This window comes from Telopea speciosissima, chromosome 1 (assembly GCF_018873765.1).
Source record: "Telopea speciosissima isolate NSW1024214 ecotype Mountain lineage chromosome 1, Tspe_v1, whole genome shotgun sequence".
Classification (NCBI taxonomy): domain Eukaryota; kingdom Viridiplantae; phylum Streptophyta; class Magnoliopsida; order Proteales; family Proteaceae; genus Telopea; species Telopea speciosissima.
This window is the reverse complement of record NC_057916.1, coordinates 72,171,305-72,189,331: the sequence shown is the minus strand read 5'-3', so window position 1 is coordinate 72,189,331 and position 18,027 is coordinate 72,171,305. Positions and strand designations below refer to the sequence as shown.

The window sequence follows — 18,027 nt, the reverse complement described above, 5'->3', positions numbered from 1 at the left end:
CCCTTGGGGTAACAAGTGAAAATGGAATTCATCTTAACACAGGTGGTGACAATTTTGTTGGTATCGGCTCTGTTTGTTTATACATAAAAAGGCCAAAGAGGGAAATAAGCTGAGCTTATATTATTCATAAGCAATGTAGAATTTAGATGATGCCTCTTTCTTTTCTTTTTCTCTTGGGCAGATTGCATGGGAGAAGGGATCATAAGTAGATTGAAATATTGATGCATTGAAATTCCTGTAACTTCATCTTATGGATCAGAATCCATGTTCCAAGGACTTCAATTCGTTCAACTTACTAGTATACCCAAAGTGTGTTAGAAGCTTTAACATTATTGAAATCATAAGTAAAAGAAACGAGTGCTTGTTAAGAGACCCCTCTCTTGTCTTATAGACAGCTAAAGCAGACACATTCCTAATCAAATGGTAATACAAGAATATTTTTGTTAGTTCAAAAGCTTTGACAGGTTGCATAGGCTGCAAGTGAATTATAACTTGTTAGTTCAAAGTTCCTAGCCAATAGAACATGAAGATTCAAGACATCAATTATATGTGTCAACTGCTCAAAGACCTTGAAATGTTAATAAATTTACTTAATGATCCGGGATAGGAAGCTACTAATGTGTTGAAGATGATATATTACTAAATATGATAAGTATTCAGTTCACTTTTATGTTAGTACCTGCTCTGATGGTTTCATGCTCACCTAAATCTAAGTGAACTCATCCAAAAATTAAATACAATTTAGCGTCGAACTGTTTGCTCTGACTCAAGCAATCAAGAATTAAAGGGCTTATAGATAGGGAAAACTTATAATTTATTCTCTGGGTTACAAACAAAATTTTTTCTACATATCCTTCCATTTTGATCCAATAGATATCACTGGTAGGATAAAAAGCCTTCAAAATTAATGGCAGTTGCTCGACACAAAAATGAGATAAGATCATAAAAAATGATACAAGAAGGAAGGCAATTTTGGAAGGTTGCATATCTTTTTATTGACCAGGATAAGGTCTAATGGATGCAGAATTCATTTGCCATATCTTAAGGGAGGCAGAAATGCTGGCACCAGTGGCATTGTTGAAAAGGAAGAGCCGGGCTGCTCCATATATGGCCCTCGTTGGATAAACCCGCGATGTGATCACCGTTCTCCCACCTTGAGCAAAGCTTTCCACTATGGAATGATCAACCTGAGCAGTCATACATTGTTAATTTGTTATACATTAAGAAAATTTAATGGTAATTGTGGATGATAAATATCCTTTACATGTTCACAAACACATGGACATATAACACAGAGAGATAGAGAGAGACTTTCAATAGTATATGCTTGCCTAATTGTAATCAACTCACCAGTAATCTCATAGATAGTTTTTCACCATCAAGCACAGGAACTGTGCTTCCATATACAAGTTTACCAACATCATTGGCCTCAGTAGACCTGCAAGAAACAGTAAATTCCATTTATTTATAAGATCTATGCGTCATTTCTTTGACAATCAGATAGAACTGAAACTGACATTGTTGAGATGTTGGGAGTTATAAAGAGTTATGGTTTTGCATAGTTTGTTCTGGTCGTTGGTGCTTTCATATACTCGAGGAGATCTCTCCAGTTCCACCAAATGCTTTAAGGTTTTGGTTTAGACCCTCCAACATACATTTTATGGGCAATAGTTGACCATGCCATCCTCGTGGAATTTGGGGTAGTTTAGCAAAGTGAAGAAACACTTGGAAAAAAGACAAGGACATACCTTGATTCATCGCTGCAAAAGAATGTCTTGACATTGCCATCACTACCCTTAGCCAGGTAAAAATACACAGGGGTCTGTTCGGAGAGATCTTTATCTGCAAGAACCAATAGACCGAACGGTCCCAGTGCACCCCTACCAGCAGCCCCACCGCTGGTGGTGCAGTTGTATCCTACATCAGCTTCAATGGTTCCCTCCAATGCCTCCTTTTCTATCTCAAACTCGGCCGTTATGTCCAACTGTTTACACATCACAAGAGGATTCTCCCTTTGTAAGCTACTGTAGTAGTTTTTAATTAAAACCCAGATGATCGAAGCTCCCAAAAGAAGAAACAAGTACCTGTGTGGCTTCCGCGATCTCAAGCGGCACTACTGATCCAGCATTGACCTTCACATTGCTGAACTCTTGACTGCTAATTCTCAAGCTCTCCACCTCCTCTACTGGCCACTGAAGAATATTGGTCCCTGTCTTCTTATCGAACACCACCGTCCTCGGAACGTTCTGCAATAAGTTATAGTACGCACTAGTCTTAGTCTTTGATATACATCTCCAATTTTTCAGATATGTAGAAGAAGAGATGAAGAAATAGTAATACCTGAACGGAAGCCCAGCCCTTGTCAATGTCGGCATTCTCGCTGTCTGTCTCACCAATCCAACCCCACAGAATCCTCTTCTTCTTGTTCTGATCGTAGAACGTCTTCGACGCGTAGTATTTGCCGTAATCGTACCTCATTCCGATGCCCACGTCTTGCTCAGGGTTGTCCGGCGTCCATGTATCGGTCTTCTGATCGTAGGTCCCTAGCGCATAGTAATCGTGCTTGTCGTCGTCGAGGCTGGCCTTGAGGACATGTTTCACTCCGGGGCCGTTCACCGACGTATCAAGGCCGTTCTCTTCGGTGGTCGAGACGGGATAGAAGTCCACGCACTCCCACATGCCAGTGCCCGGTACGGCATGGAGGACACCGTCGAGGAGCTCGTAGGAGAGGAAGTCCTTTGTTGTGTAGACCAGGGAGATCCCCGTGGTGTTGACCTTGGACCCAATGGTGACCCGCCAGACTTCGTCCGAGCTGAACCAGGCCGTGGTTGGGTCTCGGAAGTCGGTCAGGCCGATTCCTGAGGGTGGGACCATGACCGGGTTGCCAGGGTACTTGACCCAATGAACGAGGAGAGGATCGGATGGGTCGGCCGGGTAGGCCAGGTTCTGAACCTGAACGGATTCGTTGGTGGAACCAGTGTAGAGCATGAGGATGGTGCCGTTGGGGAGCATGGTGGCAGAGCCCGTCCAGACACCGTTGATGTCGTACCAGCGATCAGGGATCATTGCTATGGGCAGGTGAAGCCAGTGGATCAGGTCCTTTGATATGGCATGTCCCCATGTTATGTTCCCCCAAATTGCGCTATCTGGGTTGTACTGGTAGAACAGGTGATACCAACCCTTGTAGAACAATGGGCCTGCCATATTTCCAATTTCACCACTTCAGTATTTCAAAATTTTCAGATTCTAAATCCTACGAAGCAGCAACGACACGACACAGACAAATAACGAATTACATATATAAATATAGGGAGAAAGAATGCCACTCGGTCGCACAGCGTCGCACCTGCATTTAGATACACGGATACACGTAATGACCGTCACACCTAAAAAATAGAAATCACCAGGAATATGATGGTCATTTTGTGTGACCCTATGCCTAATGCAGAGAGAATGTGTACTATACGGTGAGGTAGCGTTCTCTTTCCCATAAATATATAAGCTCATTTTTGAAAAGCTGGTAGGACCGCTTGATAAATAAGCAGTTGTGCATGCAACAAACTTTCCAACTTCTTCTACTTGATGACCGGAGAAGAGTGTACAATCAAAAGGGTTATTTGTAACATGTACTGGATAAGTGGAGGAGGGTGTTTTAGACTTTTGACATCAGATTTGCAACATATTTAAAAAATAACCATGGTGTTACATCTCACATGTTAGGGACAATACACACCATATACATTTAAAAAACATAACAATTATGATAAACCCCATAAGTTAGCAACAGTGGACATCACTTTCGGCTATGCACTATATATATTTAAGAAATAGCAATCATGATAAACCCCAAAAGTTACTGACAATGGACATCATGTTGTGCACCATAGTTAATAAAGGACAATTGTGATAAACCCAACAATTTTTATTATCCAAAAAAAAAAAAGATAAACGCTACAATTTTATTCATTTATTACTATTATTTTTTGTCCACCGTATTTAGCTGACCAATAGGACTTCAACTATTAGAGAAAGGGGTTGAGGAGTAAAGGTGATCCTAATTAGGGGTGCAAGTTTGGTCCTATCGCCCTGAACCCGAATAGGGCCTGGGTTGAGATATCTTGGTCCAGGGTTGAAAATTTCTAACCTCGAATTAAGATCGGATCGGGTCAAGGTTGAGGTTTCAAGCTGAGCTTGGCCCGGCCTGCCCCGATCCTGTTTTAAGTTATAATATAAAATACATATTGATACAGTATATATATTATAAATTTTAAATGTCACTCACATTTTGCTATATAATAGATTATATATGAAGATAATAAGTGATATAAACATTTTATTATAATGTTATTTTAAGTAACATTGATAATTTTCTCTTTCGGCTAGTCCAGCCCATGCATCTCCCTTCCCCCTCATCATGATCAAGGCCAATCAGGGTTAGCCTGGCCTGACCCTGAGGGCGGGTCAGAATTGGATTTTTCAGGCCCTAAGTCAGGGTCGGGTTGGACTTAGACCCAACTAAGGAGACTCAGGGTTGGATTAGGGTTTTATAAAACCCGACCCAACCCAACTCTATTGCATCCCAATACCAATAACACAAGATGAAGACAGGAGAATCGAACCCATGATCTTTTAGGAGCTTACCCTCTGTGGATAAGGTTGATTGACTTCAATCCCAAAACTTGAGGATATCATTACGATTCCTCAGTAACAATTCCTGTCTACCTCTACCACTAGAATACAGATTTAAATTGATATTAATATTACAAAGAGATGATGTTAGAATTGCCAACTGGAAAATCACAGGCGTCAAGGTGGAGTTGGATATGCTTAAGAGTTAAGACCATGTGGAGGACCCGGTCCAAGTTAGATGATTGACAAACACAAACGATATTTTGCTAACCCCACGCGCCGGTGACAAGCGTGGTAGCAACAGAGTTCGCATGAATGCTCACAGATTTGAACTGTGTGTATCACAGGCACGCAATTGGGATTTGGATAGTGGGCTCTACTCTCGTGGGAAGAGCGTGGTTGGCCGGCGTTCAATTATTTTATTACTTTTTGACTCCTATCAGGGTTCAAGTTAGTGGAATAAGGAACCGGATTGATCTCCATGGATTAGATTCCGATTCATAGATACCAATACGATATAGATCGAGTGGTATTGGGATGTAAATTAAAGAATGGACAACTTTTTGACCGATAAAATCGATCCATATTGGTATCATATCGGCCTAGAGTGATACCAATATGTATCAGCTGACGCGTTGATACAACACCGATCTATAGCAAGGGGGATAAGTAAGATACCAGCCAAGAAACTCGAGACCTCTTGGTGAACATGGGCATGAAGTGCACCACAGGCTCACCAACTGAGCTAAATAGTTGTTGGTAACCCTACACAATTATTACTTCAAAAGTACCAAAAAGGATTCTAATGGATTTGGTTGTGATTTTACTTTTTCTAATTTCAAATTTTATCCCTAATTGATACATAATTAAATATCGACAAATAAGATTATGGAGATGGAGAATAGAGATAGAGGAAGGCAGAGTCAAACAGACAAACAGAGAGATGGAGAGAATGGTGAGGAGACTTACCATTAGGATCTGTAGCAGAATTGAGCGAATTCCCACGCCGGATCGGCCAAGAAGACACAAAAACATCAGATCAACATAAGCCCAAACAAACAAACAACTAGTCTTGTCTGATTGTTAAGTAAAAGAGATTAGGACGTAATTAAAGAAGGTTAAAGAGGGAAGTTTGTTGAGGGAAAGGGTCACCTACCATTCATCCAGTTCTTCTCTGGCTGAAAGTGGTATTCAGTTCTCTGCCAAGACAGCATAGCGTTGGTCCACGAGTATCCATCTCCATCGCCGGAGAAAAGTCTGAACGCCTTCTCCGACACGCCCTGTGCGACACCTCTAGATACCGGCCTTGAAATCTCCGACGCCTCCGATGAACTACTACTTCCGAGTTTTACTGCTTCTGGGATCTCCGATCTCTGACTTCCCAACAACATCACGAACAAAGCCAAGAAAAAGACAGCCGTTACGGTCGAAGCGAAAACCTTCATGGGTCCCCGGCGAGTTGCCGGGATCTCTGGCTGCGCTTCCTCATCCGGGAGTGGAGCATAAGAACAGAGGATTCCGTGTTCGAGATAGGGATCTCTGCGAGGAGGAATGGCTTCCATGGCTGTGGTGGTGGCGATGGGGAAATGGTGTACGATTCGGGGCCGGGAGAAGTTATATAGAAATAATTCCAGTTGTTTGAGAGAGACTCGAGAAAGAGAGAGACAGAAAGAGAGATTTTAAAAGCAGTTTATTTATTTATTTAATTGGAAAGGGGTGTATCATGTATCATGTGTGTGGGGACCGGGAGTACTGGTTATGAGTTGGAGTGCGTCTGAGTCTGACAGACAAAGAGAGTCCAGAGGAAGTGTGTTTGTGTGTCAGATTCTGATTGGCAGAGTTGAATACCTTCTTGATGGGTCTTTTGGGGCCGGTGATTTGGTATATCTGTAATCGGGGTTGGCTGAAATTCCAGCGTAGAAGGAGGATGAAGAGGAGAGAGAGAGAGAGAAGGTCCAGCACGAGCAGTGGGGTACGTCACGTTATTCGTTAATCGTTATGGAATCCGCATACTCCTCCCATACGGTACGGTATTCGTTGTGGTCCATAATATGAGACAACAACTTCTTAATTAATAGAGGTCCTACCTACATAAGTGTGTTTAGTCTTTGATAATCAGACAGCAACTTTACTCTTTTTTTTTCTCTTTTTTTTCTGTATTTATAAAAGGTGAGGACCTATCCTGAGTTTATTAATGCTTCCACTTGGAATGAAGGGGTTGCTTAGAAGCACAGTTCCTACTTATGTTACTAATATCTGCAGCATCCCCTGTGTTGACTCTGCTGACACTTGGTGGTGCTCTCTTTCTAAAGATGGGTGTTTCAGTACAAAAAAAGTGGCACATTTTCTTTCCTGTTCAACTTTAAATGATTTTTCTTGTTCCACATGGTGGAAGTTTTTTTGGAAACTTAATATTCATCTTAAGTTTAAAATTTTCTTCTGACATGTATTACATGCAGGGATTCCGGTTAAGGATTTTGTTTTGTTTCGAAATGGACTCAGGTCGATCCCACTTGTGCTTTCTGTGGCAGTTGTAATGAGACCCTCTGGCATATCTTCCTCTCCTGTGATTGGGTTAAATATATCTGGGCAGCTAGTCCACTGGGTCTAAGGACGGAATTCATTTCTTTCCCTTCTATCAGACATTTCTGTATCTCTACCTTTTTAGCCGCCGGCTTGATAAGACTTCCCTCATTTGGTTTTTCTCTGTTGTTATAATAACTTGTTATGTTGTTTGGTTTGTTAGAAACAACTATATTTTTAATTCTGTTAAGCCTGATCCTTCCACCGTGTTGCAAAAGATTGAACATTGGTTACTGGATCTCCATCTAGCCCCCCCCTTCAATCAAGTTGGATTCTCTGTTATATTCAGATACGCTTATCTCATCATGTCCTAATATGTTTTTACCTACTTTAGATTTTTCTATTTTGTTATGCGCAGGGTTTGATCCTAGAGACATAGGAGGTATAGATTACTCTGGCTGGGCTTTTTGCATTTTGCTAGATGACAAACTCATTTTGTTGGCTGCAGGACAAATTAAAACCAACCATACTCTGGAACCGGAGTTAACTGGAATTCTCTATGGTTTGGACCATGCCACTATGAGAGGTTTGAAGCTGAAAGAAGTTTGGTGTTCCAATTAGGGGTTACCAGGACTTCTTCCAACTCCATCCCGTTCTCCCTGGTCTTTTGAAGTCCTGAACCTTCTTTTGCAGATAGTGGACCGTGTTAAAGGAATGTCCTTTAAAACTCTTTCTCAATCCTCACTTCGTAATTGGCTTAAGTATTATGTTAGGCTAACCAATATCACAACTACTTGCTGTCTCTTTAATTCTTGTGTACATTTGCCATCGTAATCTTATAAAAAAAAATTTTCTCATAAAAAAAACTTCAATCGTTCATGGTTCTAAGTATTGGTATTGGATCGCCCGATATGCAGTAATGGTTTTGCACCTTGCCAATCCCGATACCGTGTCGATATTGTATCGGTGACATAGTACGAACAAGGGGTAAGTTGGTCAAAAAATCTATTTTTAAAGGAGGATCAAGGGTAAATTTGTCTGATACGGTCGATCCTTGACGATACCAATTCGATACCGTATTGATTTTCGAGTTGGCCATTACCTGTTCGGATACAGTGCACTAAGGGTGTCATTCGAGACAGGTTTGGATAATCGTATGCTGCTTTACCAACCCAAGCTGAGATTCCAACAGATAGAGCCCATGATGAGGTCAAGGAATACGTTCCATGATATTGTTTGCTCTGGGTGCTTAATGTCACCCTCACAGTTTTAAAAAGCCTCATGAGAAAACGAGAACTCCAATCCTTATAAGAACCACGGTCTTCTCTTCACTCACATAAGTGGGACTTAGTCACTTTAGACTAGCTTTTGGCTTAGTTTTTATTCACAACAGTTCCAATTAGTTCCTTATTGATCTTTTGGTTTTGGAACCGTTGGAAAATCTATCCCAGAATTGTCTCGTCCCATTTAATAATCAGTCCCAAAATTGCCTCCTTGAATTGTCCCACTTTAGTAATGTGATCAGTTTGTTCAATTCCAGGATGATTCCATGTTATAGTCCCAAATCGACACCCATTGCTACAACTATTATACTGTAGGTGATCATATTTGACATGTTTTCCAAATTCTTTCCAAAAGCAGGGGTAAGGCTCGTACATTATGATCATCCTTAAACCCCATAGTGGTGGGAGCCTCATGCACTGGATACACCCTTCTTTCCAAACTCTACTAGTATGTTATCCATATGGACTTGTATTTGTCTCTAGTTTCATTCAATCAACTATGCCATGTATCAAACAAAAAGTTTTGAAAAATCATTGATGCATTGAGAAAATTAGGAGGAGAAGAATCCAATACATTCTAGACCCTAAATCAGCTTCCCTTGTAGATAATGAAAGAATATTTTCAGTGAACACTTCATCCATAGCTATATAAGATGCCATTTTCAAATTTTTTTTTCGACTATATATTGGTTTTTACTCCATTATTTAGATAAGAAACATTAAATATTCTCTATTTTGTGTTATTTTTTTTATGTATATACTTGAAAGCTATTTAAAATTTTCAAGTTAATGATGTTACGATACAAAATAAAAATATAAAATGGTTCTCTCGTCCCATAATTTACTAAGTTGACCTCTATTCTAGAAATTGACAGAAAGATTAGATAAATGAAAGGCGGTTTGCATAATCTTAAAAATTAATTTACAAAAGCCTTGGAAGCTAAGAGAATGTATCCATCTGTTTGTCCGTTTGCTTAGAAGGAATGATTAATAGAGTCATCTATCCAAAAAAAAAAAAAGATCAATAGGGTCTGAAACCGTTTCACAATTTAAAAAAAAAATATATGGGAGAAAGAATGGTAACCGGTACTATGTGTAGGTGTGTACTTGTGCAAAAAGACCGTCGCACCCTCTGAAAATGTGGAAGGTCCATGGATGTGGCTGTCTTTTTGCGCTAAACTATGGCTGAGCACAGGAACACGCTCACAGGCCCCACATACAGCACCGATTAGCATTCCTTTCCTCAAAAAATATATGCGGAGAAACATATGAATACTTCTACATAAATAAATATTCTAAGGAATTCCCTCCTTTTAATGGAGACAATTGCAGATATATGCCAAGTGTTCTTGATAGTTTTCCACCCCACCCCAAAGAGATAAAGATCATTTCGATAGTTGGATTGAGAAGAAAACTCCTTGGATTAGACATTTATTGGATTGATCGAGTAGATTTTTTCAAAGTGTGTATTTAGTTACGTATGGGTGTCTTCCTCAATTGTTCTTCAAACATTGCTGCCACCTACTTGTAGCCTAATGCTAAGAAATCAAATTAAATAAATTATTTTATTCGTGTGACATGACAGATTTTTTCATGTAATCAATCCTAGAAATGATCCAAAATTTTGAATGAAAAATTGGTCAGAGTCAAGAATTGGATTCAACCAATTCTAATTCAATTTGATTAAAATCGACAATTCGATCTTGAATCAGATTCCAATTTCTTGAACACTGTTTAGTTCTACTCGTACATAGTAATACAGTAAGAGGAGAAAAACAATGAGAAATGGATCGATTTCGCCTTCATATTCATGTAAAGCAGAATCAAATTTATTCAAAGTTTTGCAATTGAAAAAGACATATGCTTCACATGATTGCTCTCATTTAACACGATTAAAATTTTTTTTTTTTTGGGTAAACATTTATCATGATTAACATCAACATCAACACCAAATATACCACAAAATTTATAAAGAACTTTAGATCAATATATATATATATATATATATATATATATATATATATATAATTTTATTTTATTTTTAAATTTTTTGGGTAAAGAGATAAACATAAAACATCTTTCAATACTTGACAAAGCGATCAATAATAGTGGAAGTGGTCGGTCCATTCACCCACTTGAAAGCCCACAATCAATGAAGAAAGGGACAAAAAAGAGCAAAAGAGATTAGAGAGGACACATTTCTAAAGGAAAACACTTGAGAGATTTGAGAGGACATAAGATAATAGATTATATGCCGCATTAAAAGGACCAAAAGAAATTAATCTTAGAAAAAAAAAAAAGCCGGGAAAATATTGAGACATCAGAAGGCCCACAGGACCCAAAGGGCTCCACAAAGATTTGGCAAGAAACGTGGAGAAGTGAAATTCACGTCTGTGGATACGAATGAAAAGTAGGCAAATTATTTTCTATTTATTGATAAAACACAAATTGATGATGGAAACTTGAAAGTGGAGAGTCTCCAATGCCCAGAAACAGAACCAATAAGCATGAATGGACCTTCTACAACCATCTATCTATCATCTATTATTGGATGGATGACTGATCCTATCTTTCCACGTCATGTGGAGACTATAGGGGATCTTGTTATCTGTTGCGTCAAGAACTGAGGTGAAGCGTGACGTTCCTGCAAAGAAGAAAATAGCAATAGAAGATCAGGTTGAGTCGGTTTAGTCGCTTCGATGTCTAAGTCAGAACTCTCTAGCAACAGATAATAGTGATTGAATTCAGATGATCATGGAAGGAGGTTACCCGGTTATTTATAGGCGATTGGGAGAGTTCTGCAGGCGGTGGCGTGACTTAATAGGAAAGGGAGTTCCCTTGGCGTGAGTTTAGGAGACTAGGAGTCCTTTTAGGGTTAGGGATGAGTCCCCGCTCTATCACGCCTCATCAGCCTAGATTGGCATGTTAATTTAGGGCCGCTTCATTTTTGGGATATGATTTTGCCGTTTTATCCGGATTTGTTATCGTGGCGTGGTCGGGCCTCTGCTGGGATCGGGTCGCCATTTATACTAGGTCGGTCTTTTCCCTGCCTCATCTTTCCTGGAACGACTTGGTCAAGTGCCCATGCCCCGTTCTCTCTGACCTCTCTCCCGAGAGGACACACATGCCTTCCCTCTATTGGGTGCCAGTTTTATGATGTATCATTACCAAAGTAAGTTTCATTGAATTTTTGCTATTTTACTGACAATGATTTTATTCACCATGGGTAAATAGAATCAAAGCCATTGTAGTTTCATTTTTTCCTTTGCCCCATAATGTATGAAGTCCAAAATGTTCTTGATACTATTCCTGGGAGTTCCATCCAAGCATTAGAATCCATGGATTTAGAGATTCTATTTTTATTTTCACCATGGGTGAAGAGAAACTTGATCCTATACTTATACCAAGTAAAATAGATTAAAAAAATAGTTAAAAAATGAAGATCAAATATGAAATCAAGCAAAACCTAAAGATGAGTCGCAGAAATGATTGAAATTGGAATTAACTACCACTAATTCTGATTTGAGTTGAAAGATTGACATAATCCGATTCTAATTCTTCAAACCATGATGATTCAAGACTCATTTCAAATCCAATAAGGAGGAGCCCAATTGGATGATTCCTTCAATTTCCATCAAAGAAAGAAAATTCAATGAGAAGAAGATAGAGATTGGACCTCGTCCATGCATGTGGTCATGTAGTTCTTTCATATGGCCCAGTCACCAACCACAGCTGTCTCTTGGAATTAATTGTCTTCTCTAATCCCTAATTAGATTGAAGCACATAAGAAGACAAAGATGCTATTAATAATTAGTAAGATAGGTTAGCTACAATTGCATGTGAAGCGGTCAGTTTTGCACGTTTAAGAGACAAAAAATTATGTGCACCTCTGGTCTTGTTGGTCTTTGGCTTCCAATGCTAATAGTAATTTGTTTACTCTTAATTAACACTTCGCATATGTCTCCACATGCAGTCTATCATCACTGTTTAACATTGCCACATGCATTTATATTTATGTAGATTAATGATTTAATTATTTTTAAGCCTTAATTTTTCTTATATTTTAGAAGTATCCTTCTACAAGTATCGTCCAATGCCCTCCAGAGAACATTCACATGGAATCTTGATAAGATGTAAAGAATGTGAATATCTTATCTTGATTTTAATCTTGTCCTTAATGGACAATATATATACAGGTATAGCTTCCTAATAGGGTGACGTTAACAAAGGAATGTACAGTCATAAGGATACAATTATGGGGATAGGGATACAATCACACAATCACAGGGAATATTACAGCAATATCACAGGGATTACAACAGTTGTGGATAGGATTGGATACAATCACACAATCACTGGGAATATTACAGCAATATCACAGGGATTACAACAGCTGTGGATAGGATTGATGAAGTGTCATCTAACACTCCCCCTCAAGTTGGAGCGTGAAGATTGCGAACGCCCAACTTGGAAAGTAGAACCCGGTACTGATCTCGACCCAGTGGTTTGGTGAATAGGTCTGCGACTTGAGCTGCCGTGGAGATCTTGGTGGGATGGATTAGACGTTGATGTAACTTCTCACGTACAAGATGGCAGTCAATTTCGATATGCTTCGTACGTTCATGGAATACTGGATTAGCTGCAATGTGGAGGGCAGCCTGATTGTCGCAAAATAAGGATACTGGGCGGGTGATGGGAAGCCCAAGATCATGAAATAGGTATCATAACCAAGTGATTTCACATGTGGTGACAGCCATCGCCCGGTACTCAGCCTCGGCAGAGGACCGAGAGATGGTAATTTGCTTCTTCGTCTTCCAAGATATAGGACAGTCACCAAGGAAAATGCAGTAACCTGTTGTTGAACACCGAGTCATTGGACAACTGGCCCAATCAGAGTCACAATAGGCTCGGAGCTCAAGAGAAGATGATTTGGGATAATAAAGGCACTCCCTACCGTAGCCTTAAGATAGTGTAGAAGGCGGTGAGCGGCATCGAGGTGCTGTTGTCGGGGCTGGTGCATGAACTGACTTAATAAATTGATGGTGTACGCAATATCGGGTCGAGTTACAGTCAAGTATATCAGTCGACCAACCAAACGCCTACAAAGGGAGGGATCTGATAATATAGTGCCCGTATCATCAGTGAGTTTCAAGTGCTGCTCCATTGGTGTGTCTGCTGGGCGACAACCACTCAGCCCACAGTCATCCAAGATGTCTAAAATGTATTTGCGTTGGGAGAGGGAGAGACCATGTTGAGAACGAGCTACCTCAATCCCAAGGAAATATTTCAAGGTGCCAAGGTCCTTGATATGAAACTGTTGATGGAGCATGGTTTTGACATTCTCAATCAAAGCATTATTGGAACCGGTGATAACAATATCATCAACGTAGAGGAGCACAAAAACTGAATCGGTACCCCGTTGGAGATGGAACAGGGAGTGGTCGGCCTCAGAGTGAGCAAAGCCCATATGGCATAAGGATGTGGAGAACTTGGCATACCATTGGCGGGAGGCCTGTTTGAGTCCATAAAATGACTTGTGAAGACGGCAAACCAAAGTCTCCCCCTTACGCCGATATCCGGGAGGGGGAGTCATGTAGACTTCTTCGTCAAGATCGCCTTGGAGGAAGGCATTATTGACATCCATTTGATGTAAAGGCCAACTACGAATAGTGGCAACTGCTAGGAGAACCCGTACGGTAACCATTTTGGCTACGGGGGCAAACGTATCATGATAATCAACTCCTTCAACCTGTGTGTATCCCTTGGCGACTAACCGAACTTTGTAACGCTCAATGGACCCATCCGAATTGTGCTTTATCTTGTATACCCATTTAGAACCAATAGGTTTCTTCCCAGGTGGAAGGGGAACAATAGACCAAGTTTTATTGAGTGTCAATGCTTGTATTTCAGCATGCATTGCATCCCTCCATTCCTGATGCTTCATTGCTTATGTGAAAGTGGTGGGTTCTGTGGAACTGGACAAAGCAGTAAGAAATGCCAAGTGTACAGGACGAATATGAGTATAAGATAAAAAATTGGACATGGGATGAGCAGTACCTGAACCAACGGTGAGAGACGAATCAGAAGACGAGACGAGCGTGCAGTGGTAGTCATTCAAATATATGGGTTGTTGACGGGTACGTTGAGGGCGAGGGGGAGGGGGAATAGGTGGTGGTGATGGCGATGGGGTAGGGACTATCGAAAGGGAAGGAAGAGGTTCGGGGTGGAGGTGGTGGTGGTGAGGTTGTGGAAGTCTCCACGGGTGGAATGTCGGTGTCGGAAATGAGTAAGGGAAGAACTAGGGAGTGAGGGAGGGTGGGATTAGGATGAAGAGAGTAGGAAAATATTTTTTCATGGAAAATGACATCGCGGGTGACATAGATATGCTTGGTGGTGAGGTCAAAAATGCGAAACCCTTTCTGACCATGAGGGTATCCTACAAAAACCCCTGGAGATGCACGTTTATCAAACTTATGGTGAATTGTTTGCCTACCAAAGGCCAAACAACCAAAGACACGCAAATGGGTAAGAGATGGTGATTTGCCATATAGAATTTCAAAAGGAGATTTCCCATTGAGCACTGGGGTGGGAATACGATTGATTAAATATGCTGCGGTCAAAATGCAATCCCCCCAAAATTCAAGAGGCAAATTAGATTGGAAACGCAAAGCACGGGCCACATTTAAGAGATGGCAGTGGTTGCGTTCAACAACCCCATTTTGTTGAGGGGTAGAGACAATTGGATTGTTGGATAACCCCCAAAGATTGAAGATATGAAATGACATAGGTATTAAAAAATTCGCGCCCGTTGTCAGAACGGAGACACCGAATGGTGGTTTGAAATTGTGTATGAACCATTGCAAAAAAATGGAGAATAAGAGAATTAACATCAGCCTTGGAATGCATTAAATAAACCCAAGTGCAGCGGGAATAATCATCGACAATTGTAAGAAAAAAACGTGCACCCGACAGGGATTTAGTTCGAAAAGGGCTCCAAACATCCAAATGTATCATTTCAAAACAAAAAGTACTTGTTATTGAACTAGAGGAAATGGCAAGCGTGATTGTTTCGCAAGAGGGCACACAGTGCAAGTACAATTATGAGAAAAAGAAATACTATTATCCATATTATGAATTTTAGCAGTAGAAGTTGAACCAGGGTGACCCAGCTGCCAATGCCAAAGGTCGAAATGGGTACCCGGGGAAGCAATATCCGCGAATGAAGAAGAGGAAACGAGTGCTAGAAAATAAAGACCACCATGCCGCTTACCCGTCTCTAAAATCGTCCGCGATTGTTGGTCCTGGATGACACAAGAAGTAGAAGAAAAAACGATAGATGCATTAGAGGTGGATGTGAGTTTACCAACAGAAATAAGATTGAATTTAATGGCTGGAACATAAAGCACGTGTTCAAGAATCAGACCAGGAAACAAAGAAACAGTACCAATATGTGTGACTGGAACGCGGGAACCATCGGGTAATGTAACTGGATTGGTGGCAGCAGTAGAAGTAATGGAAGAAAAAAGAGAAATATCTGAAGCAATGTGGTCGGTTGCTCCGGAATCCATGATCCAGGCAGCAACCGAAATGAGACAAAGAGTGTTACCTACGAGGTTAACCAATGGGTGATCATCAAGAGGGAGCAGCATCAACAACCGCTGGATTTGAGTCGCTGTTGAAGTAGGGACTGAAAGAGATGAAGAACTAGAATCCGTGACAGCAGCAAGGGCACGTGGTGCATTAGTGCGCGGCTGGCTGAGACGAGATGTCCCGGAGCCACCCTTATGAGAACTGGAACGTGGTGTCCACCCTTCAGGATAACCATGTTTTTTGAAACATCGCGACTCGGAGTGACCATCCTTGTCGGAGTAGGTGCAGTGATAACTGGGCTTGGTTCCACCAGGCCGAGTGGGAGCCGTAGATGGGCGATGAAGAACTGCCATAGCTGCCTGGTCCAGTGGTGCTAGACGTGCATCATGAAGAGAGCGCTGTCTTTCTTCTTGAAGAAGAAGAGAATAAGCCTTATTAACAGAAGGCAGTGGTTCCATCAACAAAATCTGACTGCGAACAACAGCATAGGATTCATTCAATCCTTGAAAAAAGTCGAGCAAATGATCTGTTGCAATGAAATAGTGAAGGGTCTTCATCGCCCCACATGAACAAGTTGGAAGAGATCGATAGGAATAAAGTTCATCACGGAATGCCTTGATATGAGTGTAATAAGCAGAGATTGAGTCATTACCTTGGACATGCGTAGAAAGTGCACGACGAATTTCAAAAATTCGGGGAGTGTTTTTGGGAGAAAAACGTTCCCGGAGGTTTGTCCATATCGCATGCGCGGAATCAAACCATAAGATGCTGTGAGCAATGGTTGGAACGGTTGAGTGCACGAGCCAAGAGCGCACCATACTATTGCAGCGAACCCAATTGGCAAAGTCCGGTGAATCAAAGGTTGGCATCGCAAGGGAACCATCAATAAAACCGATTTTATTTTTTGCTTCCAGCGCCATCAAGATAGAGCGGTGCCAAGTTGGATAGTTGTCACCATCCAAGAGTGGAGTAACCAAGGCCGAACCCGATTGGTCATTCGAATGAAGGAAATAAGGAGAAGAGATGGGTAGAGTTGCTGGAGCTGTGGTGCCCATGGACGTAGTTGCAGCAGAATCGTTAGGCATGAAGAAAGAAAATAAAAAAACAGAGAAAATGAAGGCACAGAATCGTTGCCTCAAACTGATACCATGATAAGATGTAAAGAATGTGAATATCTTATCTTGATTTTAATCTTGTCCTTAATGGACAATGTATATACAGGTATAGCTTCCTAATAGGGTGAAGTTAACAAAGGAATGTACAGTCATAAGGATACGATTATGGGGATAGGGATACAATCACACAATCACAGGGAATATTATAGCAATATCATAGGGATTACAACAGCTGTGGATAGGATTGGATATAATCACACAATCACAGGGAATATTACAGCAATATCATAGGGACTACAACAGCTATGGATAGGATTGATGAAGTGTCATCTAACAAATCTATTGTGGGATCCACAGGAGGAGTGGATTCCATGTGAGTGGCCCCTGAAGGGCCTTAGACGGTACTTGTACAAGGACACGATCCCATATATGGGAGAAAGAATCCTATTTGGCAGTGTGGCACAAGTGCCCAGATACAAAGGGAGGTGAAATGACCACCGCACCCCTATGAATGCAAAAAATTACACCCCTTTTGATGCTTCCGCAGGTGCTGTGATTGACCCTGCACTGGTATAGGGGTCATGCTGCCAAGCAAAGAACCTTCTCTCTTAAATAATTTAAATAATATATATGCTTTGAATTAATTTAATTGGGCATTTTCTTATCCTAAAGTTATTCCTTCAAATTTTCGCAACTAGATTACTATCTTCATTTGGTTGTCACATTGTGTGTGGATGAGAATGGTGATTTTGAACACAAGCAAATGTTCATAATTATTTACATCAAATTAGATAGTATGAAAATCTTGAATGGATTATTGTCAGTTGTATTAAGAACAAGATTTTCATCAATGCTTTACGATTGATCGCAAGACTTTAGAGGTCCTT

General features: G+C 40.7%; 1 protein-coding gene across 1 annotated transcript; it reads right to left on the bottom strand.

Moving 5' to 3' along the window:
* Nucleotides 1–797: 797 nt before the first annotated feature.
* On the bottom strand, nucleotides 798–6,250 carry LOC122670768 (beta-fructofuranosidase, soluble isoenzyme I-like). Its single transcript, XM_043867751.1, has 7 exons — nucleotides 5,786–6,250; nucleotides 5,599–5,607; nucleotides 2,341–3,197; nucleotides 2,085–2,246; nucleotides 1,749–1,984; nucleotides 1,351–1,438; nucleotides 798–1,187 (listed from the first exon to the last, which is right to left on the bottom strand). Exons 1-7 carry the CDS (start codon nucleotides 6,189–6,191, stop codon nucleotides 993–995), a joined length of 1,953 nt encoding a protein of 650 aa, XP_043723686.1. The 5' UTR covers nucleotides 6,192–6,250; the 3' UTR covers nucleotides 798–992.
* Nucleotides 6,251–18,027: the final 11,777 nt, after the last annotated feature.